Consider the following 14,547-nt stretch of genomic DNA (forward strand, 5'->3'; position numbering starts at 1 on the left):
TATTCTGTCAATTTAAATTACAATTATTGAGTAGGCTAATTATGATTCATCAATTAATTATAAATCACAAACTCATTTAAATAATCTCCTTCCATTGTCTTTACTGATGGTGCAGAACATTTTATGCATTCTATGAAGTCATATGAAATGCAGATCCTCATACAAACACCATATAAAAGATTGGCAGTATACCACCAGTATTGTCCTTTAAAATCAAGAAATTATATTTTTTGTCCAATTTTTTTTGTCATGACCTGTTTCTTGGTATTTTTTTCTGGTTTGATCAATATTATGTAGCATTTAAGTGCAAAAATAGAGATCAATAAGCCAAATGCTGAAGACAAAATTGCAAACGTTTCCACTGCTACAGTGAACTTCCCAGGAGAACTGACATATGCAGGGATGAATGTGATCCAGACTGCACAAAATATCAGCATGCTGAAGGTGATAAATTTGGCCTCATTAAAGTTATCAGGCAACTTTCTTGCTAGAAATGCCAGTACCAGACAAATGATTGCGAGGATTCCTATATAGCCCAGCACTACATAGAATGCAGCCTCAGAGCCTGTGTTACATTCTAATACAATCTTTTTGTTGCTGTATCTGAAGACCATGTCTGGGAAAGGGGGATTTAATTTAAGCCACAATATACATATTACAATCTGAATTAAAGTGCAGGAGCAAACTATAATTCTTTGCTGTGCAGGACCAAACTTTCCTGCAACTTTGTTTCCAGGAAACGTGGCTTTGAAAGCTGTTACAACAACAATGGTTTTTCCTAACACACAGGAAATACAAAACGCAAATGTCACACCAAAAGCCGTGTGGCGGAGCATGCAAGTCCAGACTGTGGGTCTGCCAATAAAAGTGAGAGGACAGAGAAAACACAGAAAAAGAGAAAACAACAGGAAACAGCTCAACTCAGAGTTGCTGGCCTTAACCACTGGGGTTTCTCTGTACTTGACAAAAACTATAACAGTAGCCAGTGACAGGGAGGCCCCTAGTAGGGAAACAACTGTGATAGCTATCCCCATTGGCTCATGGTAGATCAGAAATTCTATTGTTTTGGGAATGCACTCAGCTTTCTTTTCACTGGACCAGTATTCCTGTGGACATGGTGTGCAGTCTGCTGCACCTGTGGGGGCAAATAAATAGAAAGTATGAGTTATCCAACTGGATAATCCTGTTTGCTGACAATTAGTAAATTCAACACAATGCAGGTACAGTGGCATGTATAAGTATTGTCAACATGAAATATATGTGAACACTAACTGCATGTTAAACAAAAACAACCACTGCACACTGATAAGACTCTGTGCTGATACAATTTATTGTGAACAACACGTTTTGCTTGTGCGTCGTCAGGCCTCCTGCTGCCCACCAGCACCTGAGGAATTGTGGCTGTGCAGGGAGATTCGTCTCACTTCTACTACAGTAACTGCATATACACATACTTTGGACACGTAGTTGTACCTGTTGTGTTGGCTATAGTTCCATCAGCACATGGGATACAGTCAAAACAGCAAGTGGGTTTTCCTTTGATTTGAGCTTTCCTAGTTCCCACTGGACAAACATTAGAGCACACTGATGAGGGAACCTGCAGGGAAAAAAAAGATTAGCGCAGCCATATTCAGTTAATGTCATAATTCAACAGGACATATTAATAAAGACAATATTATTGCATGAAAAAATATGTCTATATGATTACCGTTTTCCCTGTCCTCCACACTATCTCTTCCTCCTGGATGCTGAGTTTATAATCACCATTAGCAGCAGAAGCAAAATGACCCAGTGTCACATGTCGTACCTGACCATCTCTCAGCTGCCAGTTAATAATGTCATAGGAAGCAGGAGGGTCGCCATTCTCATCAAAGAACACATTATCCCCAAACTGATTTGTGAAATGTACCTTATGTAGGTGAGCAGTGACCTAAGGTAAAAGGAAAGTCAAGAGTTCATATTAATCTCTCTAAAGATAAAATCATTGTTGATGTGCAGACAGTCAGTTGACTTAATTCTCACCTGTCTGGATTGAATTTCTGATATATTTAAACATGCCCTTGTGGTTTTTTCTCCAGCTGGATGACAGAATATCAGCTGATGTAGGGCATGTGCAATGGCATAAACTGCTGTATACACATTATAGGACACTCTGAGCTCTGTGACATTAAAGAACATATCCTGGGAATGTATTAATGTCTCATTGCCTGTGCATACACCAGTTGTTGTAGCTGTTTGCTCTCCAGGTAAAACAGCTCTACAGCCCACCATAATCTCCCAGAAGACCTTCACAAATGCCGCATCTGGATCTGTGTAAGGGCTAATGCCTGTCAGGAACGGTTTTAGATTTGGAATAGCCATCTTCTGCACCACAAATCCCAGTGCTCCACCAAAAGCCTGGTAGATTTCAGGTGTGGAGGGCCGTGATGCTGTTATCCAGGCCTCACTAGCAATCCACTGAATTCCAGTAATGTTCTGTTTTACTATTTCTTTCATCAGGGGATAAAAGTCACCCTCAGGTGCAAAAGCCAGAATAACTTTGACAGTGGACTGTTTGATCATTTCCACAACATCCAGAATCTTATCTCTAGTGAATGTGCGTAGAATTGTACCAACAAATGCAATACAAACACCAAGCTTTTTCACCTCTTCACTGAAAGCCTGGATCCCATTTCGACCATAGTCATTATCTGATTGTATGGTCCCAATCCACTGCCAGCCAAAACGTTTGACCAGTGCTGCCAAAGCTTTTGCCTGGAAGAAGTCGCTGGGGATTGTCCGGAAGAAAGTAGGGTATTTAGCTTTGTCACTCAGACAAGCACACGTTGCGAAGTAACTAACCTATAAAAAGATCATCTGATGAAATACAAGCCAACTCAACAAAAGCATCATCATCATATATCATAGGTCACCAACATAATAAAACATTATTTCATCTCTTACTATCGGCACTTGAAATGGTCCCAGAGCTCCAGCCACAGCTAAGGACTGAGATGATCCTGCCTCTGCGATGAGGGCAGATATAGCTGGAGGACAGGGGGAGGTTGATTTTATCTCCTCTGGCCCACTAGCCAGAGTTAGTGCAGCACGTAAAGTGTTTGTAGGAGATGCACAGGAGTTAAGGATCCTGTAGCCAAGAGATATGTTTGGAAGTAGAGCAGACTCTTTGTTGATTTCTTCGATTGCAAATATCATGACTTGGGTCCATCGAAAAGCTCGCAGGTCAAATCTAAAAGGATTTTAGTATGACAATGAAGAACAGCTACAAAATGAAGAAGCACATGTGAAAGGTGTATAAGTAATAATTGTAAAACTTACCCTGAACACTTCACTGCAGGTGGCTCCCTTTCATATGTAGTGGTGCTGCCAATCTCTTTGTTGTAAACTGGGAAAATCCCCCCGATCATTATATCTCCCTGCTTGAACAGACTTGGCATGTCAAATCTGCCAAACAGTTCACAGCCATACACTGTGTTCATGTAAAGAATGGACAACCATAAGAGAATACGTCTCTGCATGATTTTTTAAAGAGGTGAGGACTCAGCTCTTATAACAACAGAGTCGAGTGTAGGGAGATGTGCTCTCTTCATAAAAGGCCATTTCATTTCCCACAGGACAAGGAAATATGGCTGCCATAATCAAAGTAAAGGCATATGTAACACAATCACAAATTATATAATGTCATTAATACACTCAGTACATATACTATTTTGAGTCTTTCATTTATTTTATACAGTATTACACTTTTAAGTCCTTGTCATTTATTGATGGCATAAAACACATGATGACACACATGATTTTGATGCTCTAAAATATGGTGAGACTGGCGCAGGAGCACATTTGTATTTCTTGAGAATTGGTTGGATTAAGGCCCATTTATGCTCAACGTTAAATACGCATACGGATACGGTTTCCACAAAGTTTACGGATACGGACCAAATGGAGCAGTACCACCGGAAACCGTGGGGGCGCTGTTACTGTCACTACCCGATACGGAGCCTAGATCCAGTGTGAGACAGAAGAAGAAGAAGAAGAAGAAGATGACACACGATGGCAGAACTTTTTGAAGAGAGACTATGTGAGTTGGTAAGGAATTACTGCCTGAACTTAATGTCCCGTGGACCGTGGCGAAAGAGAAGTGGCGACAGGTGAGGGACAGATTTGTTCGAGCCCACAACAAGTCAGCCAGCAAGCGGAGTGGGGATGCTGCTGACGGGTCGCAGGATCACCCGATCCGCCGGCGCCTTGGATGGCTGAAACCCCTTATCCACCATCGAGCAACGGCGACCAACTACCCAAAAAATGACTTTAAATGTGTTTTATTTGGAAAGTAGCTGGACTCTTGACTGCAACTGCAATCACTGAATACATACATTGTAGATCTACAGTAACTACATATAACGTTATATTTAAAACAGACGATTAGGTTTTTGCCATTTTAAAGTTCATTCATGTATTATTTCCACAGTCTTTGATATAAGCTTCATTGAAAGATTTACCAAAATAGATTTGCCCACATCTTTAAAAAACTTACAATTTACCTACATCTTTAAAAACATGAAAGTAGGGAAGTGCAAAAACGAACAAATGTGGTGGTAGCTGAGGGCTAGAGGAGGAGAAATTGTTACTGTACACCTTTACTGTACACTCTTTACATGTGGCTTCTCTGTTCTAGCCATCAGAAGATGACGGAGAGGCCAGTACTTCAAGTGTGCACACTGTCAATCATCCTCCTTCACCTGCATCAAGTTCTGGTACACAATCCTCCTCTGATGTGACAAGCCCCTCTTCAGCTCCTAGTCCAACTGGAACATCACATGAGAAAAAAAGAGGAAGCGAAGTGAGGAACTAACTCCAGTTGATGCTGCACTACTCCAGAGGCTGGAAGAAATTCGCAGCGAGACTCAGGAAAACAAAAACATGTTCACAACTTTCACAACCTACCTAAACAGCTTTTTGCTACAACTTCCTGAACATGACGTCAAGCGGCTCGTAAAAGAAATACAGCAGCTGATGCTTTGTTATGGGTAAACAATATAGAAATGCAGTTTTTGTGTCTGTGACAAGGTTGGACACAGATTTCACAGTGGTTAAAATAAGTCCCATATGTTCCAGATGATGGACTGTCTGTTTCCTGAATGATATTTCATTTGCACTTTATCTTTTGTTTACATGAGGTATCACTGTTAACACTTTTTGCAGTATTGAATTTTTGTGGGGCTCACATTCTGTTATGAATTGTTTACATGAGCCCACAGATTTGTGCACTTCATTGTTCTAGTGCTCATTTTGAATTGTTTACATGAGCTCACACTGAGCTCACACTGTTTTATGTATGGTGTATACGTAGTATGTTTCATGTAACAGTAGATTACACTGTTATCTTTTGTAATTTGCCAGTGAATAAAAGTTTTTTACTGGGCTCTTTCTGTGGATGTCATTGCCTTTTAATGTAATCTTCCTCGTTGGATGACAGCATCCTGCCAAGTAACCCTTCCCTCATCAGTAAGGAAGTAGTCTTTGAGTAGATCACGCACAGCCATGCCATCCTGTGTTGCTCTGGCTTGAGTTAAGCGCTGAGTGTCCAGAAGGTTAGTGTCTCCTTGAGTCGCCTGTCGCCATTCTCCAGGTGCACCCTCTGTGTCCATCAGTACAGGAGCAATGTACCTTTCGGTTTCTGGCTGGAAATGATCTGCATCACAAAGATAATTATGCAGAGCAACGCATGCCTTTGTGACATCCTGTGCAGTTTCAACTGAACACTCCAGAGCCCTTCCAAAGACTCGCCATCTTGCCGCAAGTATGCCGAAAGCGTTCTCTATAACTCTCCTGGCCCTGGAGTGCCGGTAATTGTAGGTTCGCTGATCAGGTGTGAGGTGCAACCCTGTAAAAAGAATATTGCTGTTACAAGATGCATGATCATTTGTTTTCTGGGACAAATACTTAAGAGGGGGGAAAAAAATAAAAAAAAATCACAAATGATCAATAAATGCCAAAAACTAAAACCTAAATTAAACCCTAACCTAAATCATAATCAATGATATATTATGCTGGATACATTTCTGCGGACAATAGCACAAATATAACAGTGAAGTAAAAGAGTAGCACGCCACAATACACTATGCCATAAACCTGGTTTAATTAATAAGTATTGTAAATTAATAAATATTTAAAAAGACAATATTGTGTCTCTCTGTACTGTAGTGTTGTGATGTGTAGGGTGTACTGAACTGGATAGGGTCGCATCAGGTTTACTTTCGGCGGAAATGCTTCATCCCCAACAAACACAGCTGGAGTGATGATCTCAGTCCCAGGCAAAGGAGCCGGGGGTGGGAAAGGAAGCCTGCCTTTGATGAGCTGGGATCCAAAGTGGCTCCTCGAGAAGACCCCCGCATCACTGTCTCTCCCGTAAGCTCCGATGTCAATGTATCTAAATGTGTATCTTGCATCACAGCCTGCCATTAAGATGAAGCTGAAGAGACCCTTGTAAAAAACTACTCCCACTGTTGGCTGGTGCTCTCACTCTGACATGTTTGCCGTCTATCGTTTATAGTTCTTTTGACTCTGCGCTGCCCCCTGGTGGATGTATTGGTTAACATCCATGCCAACATAAAGGACGCATGAAAGTATGACGGTAACAACGTTTGAAACGGATGCATACAATTACGTCCGTACGTGGAGCATAAATGAGCCTTTGGTGTAACTGTATACGATATGTATGTGTGTTGATGAGTAAGTATGTTTTTTTTTTACAGGTTCATACTCATAAATCATCATATACCCATCCGGTAACACTTTATTTTAAGGGGTCCTTGTTCCTGTGTATCTACCTAATTAATTACAGGGTAATTACCTATGTAACCGTATGTAATAACATGTACTTACATTGTAAATACATAGTGTATTTTGGTGTACTTACAGGTCCTTGTTACACTTGTAATAAGAAATGCCAAAGTGGCCTCTCTCTTTGCACAAGCATTTCTTATTACAAGTGTAACAAGGACCTGTAAGTACACAAAAATACACTATGTATTTACAATGTAAGTACATGTTATTACATACGGTTACATAGGTAATTACTCTGTAATTAATTAGGTAGATACACAGGAACAAGGACCCCTTAAAATAAAGTGTTACCACACATCCATATCAATACAGACATGCCTCATGCCAATATTAATGTATCACACCTTGCACCAGTGAGGTCTTCGCATCCTGCAATCTTTATGTGTGTTTAACTGTTTATTTGTAAGCGTTGTGTGTTCGAGCTGAGAGACTCACCTGACCTGTTTGTCCAAAACAGCAAAGCCAGAGTTCACACAGGATGTAAGTGGGATGCCACACAGTCAACCAGGCAATCCATTGCCAGAAAAACCAGGAGATTGTTGGGTTTCTGCAGCAAGGCAGACCAGGTTTTGGGTGGGGATTGGTACAAGTCAACAAAGAAAGAAAGGAAAGACCTTGTGATCTCTGAAGTCATAAAGATGGAAGAGGAGAGCTACCAAATCAAAGCTGTGAGCCAGAATCAGCAAGAAGATGGACAATCTGGCTGCGATGATCAAGAGAGCCATCACGTGGTCAGATATGTGGAGGATGTCTCAGGCAATGATAAGCTTCCTGATCAGGACCTTTCTGCACCTCTGGTATGTTGCTGAGAAGAATGACAGAGCGCAGGTGAATTTGGGTGTTTGGTGCGTGGGCTTGCATAAAAAATAGCGACTGGACGCTGTCAAGTCAGAAGACCATTAAGCTACTATCACCCATGGTGGCTCCACCCAGGCCCATGTCCTAGGCTTCCAAGCTTACTGCAGCGGTTCTCCTACTCATCGCAACATAGCTCTCAAGGCTCGGACTCAGATTTCCTTTTCTTCGCTTTAAGTGTGTATCTGCCACTTTTTGGCTTGAGAGCGTCCAGTTGCTTTCTTGCTGGTAGAAACAAATGAGATAGATAGAGTGCAATACATGATTTAAAAAACGATATAATGCTAGTGCAAAAGGGCTGAACATAATTTAAAAATGAGGTATGTTGTTGTGCTTGGACATACTGTATTATTGTTTATGTTCATGTAACCGGTGTGGATGTTGACTCTGTGACCTGCCCTAAGTGAGGATCGAACCCACGACCTCCCGCACCGGAGGTGACGATGCTAACCGCTTCGCCAAGAGGTTAACAACCGCTTGACAACTTGGTTAGCACGTCATTTATGGGTGAGTGAGTTTACTTCCAGTACCACTACCGCCACAACCTGTCACTTCTCCTTACTGCTCCTTACATTCACCTCCTACCGAAGGGTGAGGAGTTATACATTCTGATTGCCACAGGGAAAGAAAGACCTCCTCTGGTATTCTGTAGTGCTCCTTGGTGGCCACAGTCTGCGGCTGAAAGAACTCTGGCAGGATGCCAGTGTGGCATGCAGAGGATGAGAGGTGTTGTCCATGATGCTGAGCAGCTTCGCCAGCATCCTCCACTTTGACCGCTCCACCACAGACTCCAGTTCCACACCCAGGACAGAGCCAGCTTTCCTGATCAGGTTGTTGGGTCTGTTGACATCAGCCGCCTTCAACCTGCTCCCCCAGCCAACACGTTCTCACTCCCAGTGCGTCAACAGCCTGACAAACGGTCACTGTCCCTCATAGTCACATGCCTGACTCATTAGGTACCCGTTTTTCATCATGTTTTGACGCGCTCGGCTTTCAGTTGATTCCAATGCAATCCCCTTTGCGGCGATATGTGACGCTCAGAGCAAGTGATCCAGCCGACCCGGCTGTGGCACTGAAAGGCGATGTGAGCAGAAGATAACTTTTTTTTTTTCCTTAAAGCTTTATTGAACCTGATGCTGCTGTGTCTGACGTAGCTTTCGGCAAGGACGTCATTTCAGTTATTTATTTATTTATTTAGTGATCATGGTGTTGGTGCAGAATAATCAATCAATAAATAAAAAAATTACGTCCTTGTCCAGTTGGACCAACTGATTAATCCAGGTGCGTCTGACCTCACAACAATGGTCAGGCACACCTGGATTAATCAGTTGGTCCAATAATGTAAGACAGGAAATAAAGGAGCTGGCTTATTTCAGGAAGTAGTGGAGCTGTGCATAAAGCCCATTCAGTCAGAAAACATGAAACGTGTGTGTGTGTGTGTGTGTGTGTGTGTGTAGAAGGGCATTTAGGCAGGAAGAGGTAGGACAAATGACAAGAGGAGAAGCTGTTACTCAAATATCATTTTTATTTTTTTTAGGTAGCCTAAACTATTAAAATGAACGTTTTTTGCCGATCTGTTTGTCTTAAAGTTTTTTTGATCACTAGAGAGTAATGACTTGGAATGAAGTTGGTTTGATGTAAAAAAGAAAAAAAAATAACTTTGATGTAGCTAAGCTACTTTTGGCATTTTATTGTAGTGTAGCTTGCTACATTTCTCTGGTGGGTAGCTTCAGTGTAGTGAAGCTACGAGTCACTACGTTACAAAGTTTACTATCTTATGCAAAACATATATTTGTTGCCTGTTCTGTAATGCAGTTGCTTCAATAAACTTTTTCCAGTTCTTATCAGTTGAATATGTTTTGTAATTATTTGTGCCTTCATACAAAATGTTATGTCCAAAATTAATATATTGAACTCATGCAAATTGAACATCATGTCCTGCTTATATTTTACTGAATGATTTCAGTAAAAATGGAGAAGACCTAATTTCATAGTTACACTTTATTCAGCACATCACAACAAGTCAGCAGGTCACAACAGTAGCCTGTGCATCTACAATATCTGTCAGACTGCACATAAAAGTGGGTTTATTTATAGTCACACTTGGGTGACTTTTCAAATTTTAAAGAGTTCTTGTTGGTATTTTTCCCATCAAATGCTTTTTTGAATTTTGCTCTGGCCTGAAGATGATAATATAGCACTTTGGGAAAAAAATACACACTAACAAACCAAAACTTGAAGCCAGAATAGCAAATATCTCCACAGCCACAGTGAACTTCCCAGGAGAGCTGACATATGCTGGGATAAAGGTGATCCAGACAGCACAGAATATCAGCATGCTGAAGGTGATCAGTTTGGCTTCATTAAAGCTGTCTGGCAGCTTTCTAGCAAGAAAAGCAAGTATAAAGCACAGGATAGCAAGAAGTCCGATATAACCCAGCACAGCCCAGAATCCTATAACTGAACCTAAGGCACACTCTAAGATGATCTTTTCTTTATAGTACTTCAAATTCATCTTTGGGAATGGAGGGTTGATTGTCAGCCATAGTATACAAATCACAACCTGAATTAGGGTGAAAGTCAGAACACTGAGTCTCTGCTGTACTGGTCCAAACCACTTCATCACATTACTGCCTGGAAGTGTTGCCCTGAAGGCCATTAACACCACTATAGTTTTCCCCAGAACACAAGAGATGCAGAGAACAAAGGTGATGCCAAATGCAGTGTGTCGCAGCATGCAGGACCACTCAGAGGGCCGGCCGATGAAGGTCAGAGAGCACAGGAAACACAGTTTTAATGAGAAGAGCAACAGGAAGCTCAGTTCAGAGTTGTTGGCTTTTACAATGGGTGTCTCTTTATGTGTCAAAAAGATTATAGAGGTGAGGAGAGATAAAAATACTCCAACACAGCCAAATCCGGTTAAAAGTGCACCCATGATCTCTTTGTAGGAAAGGTACTCAGTAGGTTTTGGAAGACAATGGTCCTTTTTTTCATTTGGCCAGAATTCAGGGGGGCAGATGAAACACTCTGGAGAATCTGTGTGGAAGATTTGAAATTAAATAAAACTACAAACATAGTATTAAATTGAATTTCAATCAAATCAATTTCATCCCTTTTATTTTTCTGTTACTCCAATACATATGTATGAATTTGACTCACTTGTCTGATTACTGATCGTTCCCTCAGGGCACTCAAAGCAGTCAAAGCAGCACACAGGCTTTCGCTTGTTTACTGCCTTCCGGGTCCCTGGTGGACATGGTTCTCTGCAGACAGACCTTGGCACCTGATTGGGGGAAACACATGTAAAACACCCAATAATGCAACAGACTGTGATTTGGCTGTAAAAGGACCAATTGAAATGATTCTCACTTCACCTCATTACTATTTCCTCCCCAAACTATTTTGGTGTTTTCCTTTAGTTTGAAATGTTCCACCTCAGAGGTATCATATTGACCAATATGTACAATCTCAACAGATCCATCATCTTTCATCTGCCAGTTCACTAGGTCATACTGGGCAACTGAGTCTCCATTTTTGTCAAAGAAAACCTTTGCCCCACTCTGTGTTGTGAAATTCACATACTTAATGTATTCTAACACCTACGGAGAGACAATCGGAACATCTTAGCATACATATAACATAACAAATCAGGAGCAATCATTATATTTAATGTTCAAAAGGTATACTCAATGCTTACTACTTCACTTTTTGCATCATGCCACAAAGAATAGAAACATTAAACAACACATTTTTTTTTTCATTAGATAAACCAGAACTTACTAGATTGGGCCTAACATCATTCTTGGTCACACAGGGTTTTCTTGTGAGGGGATTTGAGCCATTTTGACATTGCAACAGTGCATGAATGGCATATGCCACCAAATATACGGCTTTATACACATTATTCTCAGCCCTGAAATTTTTCACTTCTGTGTAGTCACTGGAGACTGTACTGAGATCTTCCGTGCCAGTGCACAGGGCAGAAGTATTTGATGGAGAGAAGCTGCAGTCAAACATATTCTCCCAGAAAGCTTTAATTAGGGCACTTTGTGGTTCATCAAAAGGTTTCAGGCTTAGTAAGAATTCACCAAGACCTGGAATAGATGCCTGAGGGAGAGCAAATCCCATTGCCCCCTGTAAAATTGCCTTTCTTTCATCAGAAGCCAGGTCTACTTGTGTGATCCAAGCCTCACTGCCAACCCACTGCTTCCCAGTTATGTTATAACTCTGTATTCTTGACAAGAACGACTTGGTGTACGACAAGGACACAAACAACAGGACCACCTTTGATGAAGACTCACTCAGAGTCTTTACAATAGTGTTCAACTTCTTTTCAGAAGTCTTTGAGTAAGGCAGTCTGTATTCAACACATATGCCCTTGTTCTTTGCTTCCTTAACAAACTCATTTGTACCTTCCGCTGAGTACAAGCCTTCAGAGTAAATTATCCCCACCCAGCGCCAGTCAAAGTATTTCATAAGCTGCACCAGACCGAGGATTTGGAAGCGGTCACTTGGCACAGTTCTGAAGAAAGTGGGATACAATCTTTTGTCACTCAAACAAGCACAGGTAGAGAGGTAGCTCACCTTCAAAGAAAGAGGACATGGTTAGAAACACACAGTATATTTTTGAAGGATGTAAATGTGAATAAATCATGCACAGTTTCTTGTTGTTTCCCTGTCATGTCTTCTCACCTGTGGAATAGATAACGAGCTTAGTATGATGTTTATATCTTCACTCACTCCAGAGGACGAATGGCCTAAGAGAGCCTGTATCTGGCCACTGCAGTCCTTTGTGTGGTTTCCATTCACAGCATCTACAGCTGCTCGAATCAGGTTTTCACTCCCGCAGCCATTGAACAGCTTATAGCCCAGACTGACTCCAGGAAGAATCTTTGCATCTCTGTTGATCTGCTCCACTGTAAACATCACTGTCCTGGCAAACTTCAATTCCCTGTCATTCCACCTGCAAACAGCAGTGTTGACTCATCACTAATTTATCATTTTGCAACACAGACTGGCACATAAAACATTACATTCCTATAATAAAACATAGTTTTTAATATATCCCTTGCATATTCACTTACTTTTTGCAGTACGAATACGGAAGAGCTTGGTAGCCATTATCAACCAATTTGCGTGTACTAGTTACAGAGAAAACCCCTCCAATAATAAGATCACCGTCCTGAGAAAATTCCATGAACCCCGTCTGACCAATCATTTTGCATGTTTGGTTTTCTGACTCTATCCCTGCCAGCAAAGTGAATAAGATAACAGTGATCCAACCCATCACTATAGCCACCTTACCCTATACTAAAGCAAGCACAACCTGGGAGCTGACTTTTATTAGCTTCCTCTGCTAGTAGAGAAACATCAGCAGCCAATCTGAGCATCCTGCCAATCCTCTGAAGATTTTTTTTTTTTTTTTTTTCACGTGCGTCATGACTCTTGATCCTGCTGATTGACATGTAGATGACAGGAGGCCTCAATCATCTTTTCTACACACTTTCTTTTAGGTTACTCAAGTATGGAAGATATTTTGGATATGCTGCATTGAATATTAACATTAAAGTCACTCAGTTCACTCACTTAATTAATCATTAACAAAATTATTTGTGCTAATTACTCGTGCCCAACACTGTTGGTCAATTTGGGTAACCAGGTGTCAATCTGTTATTAGCAAATCAATGGGTGCTTGCGCTGAGTAGAGTAATAGGGGAAACATTTGGTGTCAGCAAAACCACTGTACACAGATGTGTGTGCTGATGAAAAGAAAAATCAGTTTGCTGGATGTGGACGAATCCCTGGAGATAGCACAACGTAATTATGAGGCACATAAAATACCCCAGGTCTATGGTGCAATCGATGGGTCTCACATACCTGTTAATGCCCCAATGGCTATCGCGGCTACGTGAATAGGAAGGGTTGGTCATCAATTGTCCTGCAGGCAGTTGTTGATGATCGATTAATTATCAGGGACATCTGTGTGGGAACACCGGGATGCACTCATGACGCTGCTGTGTTTGCCACATCACATCTGTTTAGGTAAAACTCATTATCTTATATTTATCATATTTATCTACTTTGACTCAAGTCTAAATCATCTAACTTGTGACATTTAAGTGAGGTATAGAGTATCTTTTGCTTGTTGCTTTGTAAAAAAAAAAAAAAAAAAAGAAAGAAAGAAAAAAGTCAATGGCACAAATGAAAATATACATAATTATCTTATCTTAAAAAAAGTATTTTGCAATTGTTCCATATGCATTCTTTTAACCTTAGTGTGCTTTTTGCTTTGAATGTGAAATATTACTTAATATGTGACACCACAAAAATATTTGTTGTGTTCTCAGATATCCAGGTAAACAACCCCAAGCAATAAAGCTCATAGATGGAGTCCAAGTGACACTACTCATTGTTGGTGATGCTGCATACCCGCTACTACCCTGGCTCATGAAGGGCTTCTCTGGTCCCAATTTAACAGTCACACAAGAGACTTTCAATGAACATTTAAGCGCCTCCGTGTGAAAGTTGAGCATTCCATTGGACAGCTGAAGACGAGATGGCGTGTCCTGTCTAAGCAGATATAGACTATAACTTTATTGGAGGGACATGAGCGAGGTAGTGGGTTACTGACTGTATGCCGAAGCAGGATGAGAAGGGGCTCCACACAATTCGCTGGAGAGTGAAGTGTGGGCAGCGAAAAGGCACCAGTAAAGTTCCGAATCAAGGACCCCCCAACCCTGGTTGAACTGTTGAATGCGCCTTGCTGCTTGGTTAGCGAAATATATGTGGTAGGTATAGAACCCTGTTCCTCTGAAGCGTAATGCCATGTCGAGCACAATGGAGAGA

At 41.2% G+C, this 14,547-nt stretch overlaps 2 protein-coding genes across 2 annotated transcripts; both read right to left on the reverse strand.

Annotated features, from left to right (window-relative positions):
- Window positions 1-221: 221 nt before the first annotated feature.
- LOC146976473 (extracellular calcium-sensing receptor-like) lies at window positions 222-5,548 on the reverse strand. The gene is made up of 7 exons (XM_085796709.1): window positions 5,538-5,548; window positions 3,319-3,510; window positions 2,944-3,229; window positions 2,269-2,841; window positions 1,808-1,930; window positions 1,474-1,597; window positions 222-1,129 (listed from the first exon to the last, which is right to left on the reverse strand). The coding sequence occupies exons 1-7, from the start codon at window positions 5,546-5,548 to the stop codon at window positions 222-224; spliced, it is 2,217 nt and encodes a 738-aa protein (XP_085652835.1).
- A 4,275-nt stretch (window positions 5,549-9,823) lies between these two features.
- On the reverse strand, window positions 9,824-12,988 carry LOC146976474 (extracellular calcium-sensing receptor-like). Its single transcript, XM_085794518.1, has 6 exons — window positions 12,786-12,988; window positions 12,394-12,664; window positions 11,482-12,285; window positions 11,076-11,300; window positions 10,861-10,984; window positions 9,824-10,737 (listed from the first exon to the last, which is right to left on the reverse strand). Exons 1-6 carry the CDS (start codon window positions 12,986-12,988, stop codon window positions 9,824-9,826), a joined length of 2,541 nt encoding a protein of 846 aa, XP_085650644.1.
- Window positions 12,989-14,547: the final 1,559 nt, after the last annotated feature.

The sequence above is a fragment of the Trachurus japonicus genome, chromosome 13 (genome assembly GCF_045865225.1).
Source record: "Trachurus japonicus isolate A0001 chromosome 13, Traja_1.0".
NCBI classification, from domain to species: domain Eukaryota; kingdom Metazoa; phylum Chordata; class Actinopteri; order Carangiformes; family Carangidae; genus Trachurus; species Trachurus japonicus.

Coding starts and splice junctions, on each gene's coding strand:
- LOC146976474 (XM_085794518.1), bottom strand. CDS start 12,988: ATGGGTTGGATCACTGTTATCTTATTCACTTTGCTGGCAGGGATAGAG. Junction 12,286..12,393: donor GCTCGTTATCTATTCCACAG/GTGAGAAGACAT, acceptor CTTTCTTTGAAG/GTGAGCTACCTCTCTACCTG. Junction 11,301..11,481: donor ATGATGTTAGGCCCAATCTA/GTAAGTTCTGGT, acceptor GTCTCTCCGTAG/GTGTTAGAATACATTAAGTA.
- LOC146976473 (XM_085796709.1), bottom strand. Junction 1,931..2,268: donor AGGTCTTCTGGGAGATTATG/GTGGGCTGTAGA, acceptor CTTTTACCTTAG/GTCACTGCTCACCTACATAA. Junction 1,598..1,807: donor GGCAGCTGAGAGATGGTCAG/GTACGACATGTG, acceptor TTTTCCCTGCAG/GTTCCCTCATCAGTGTGCTC.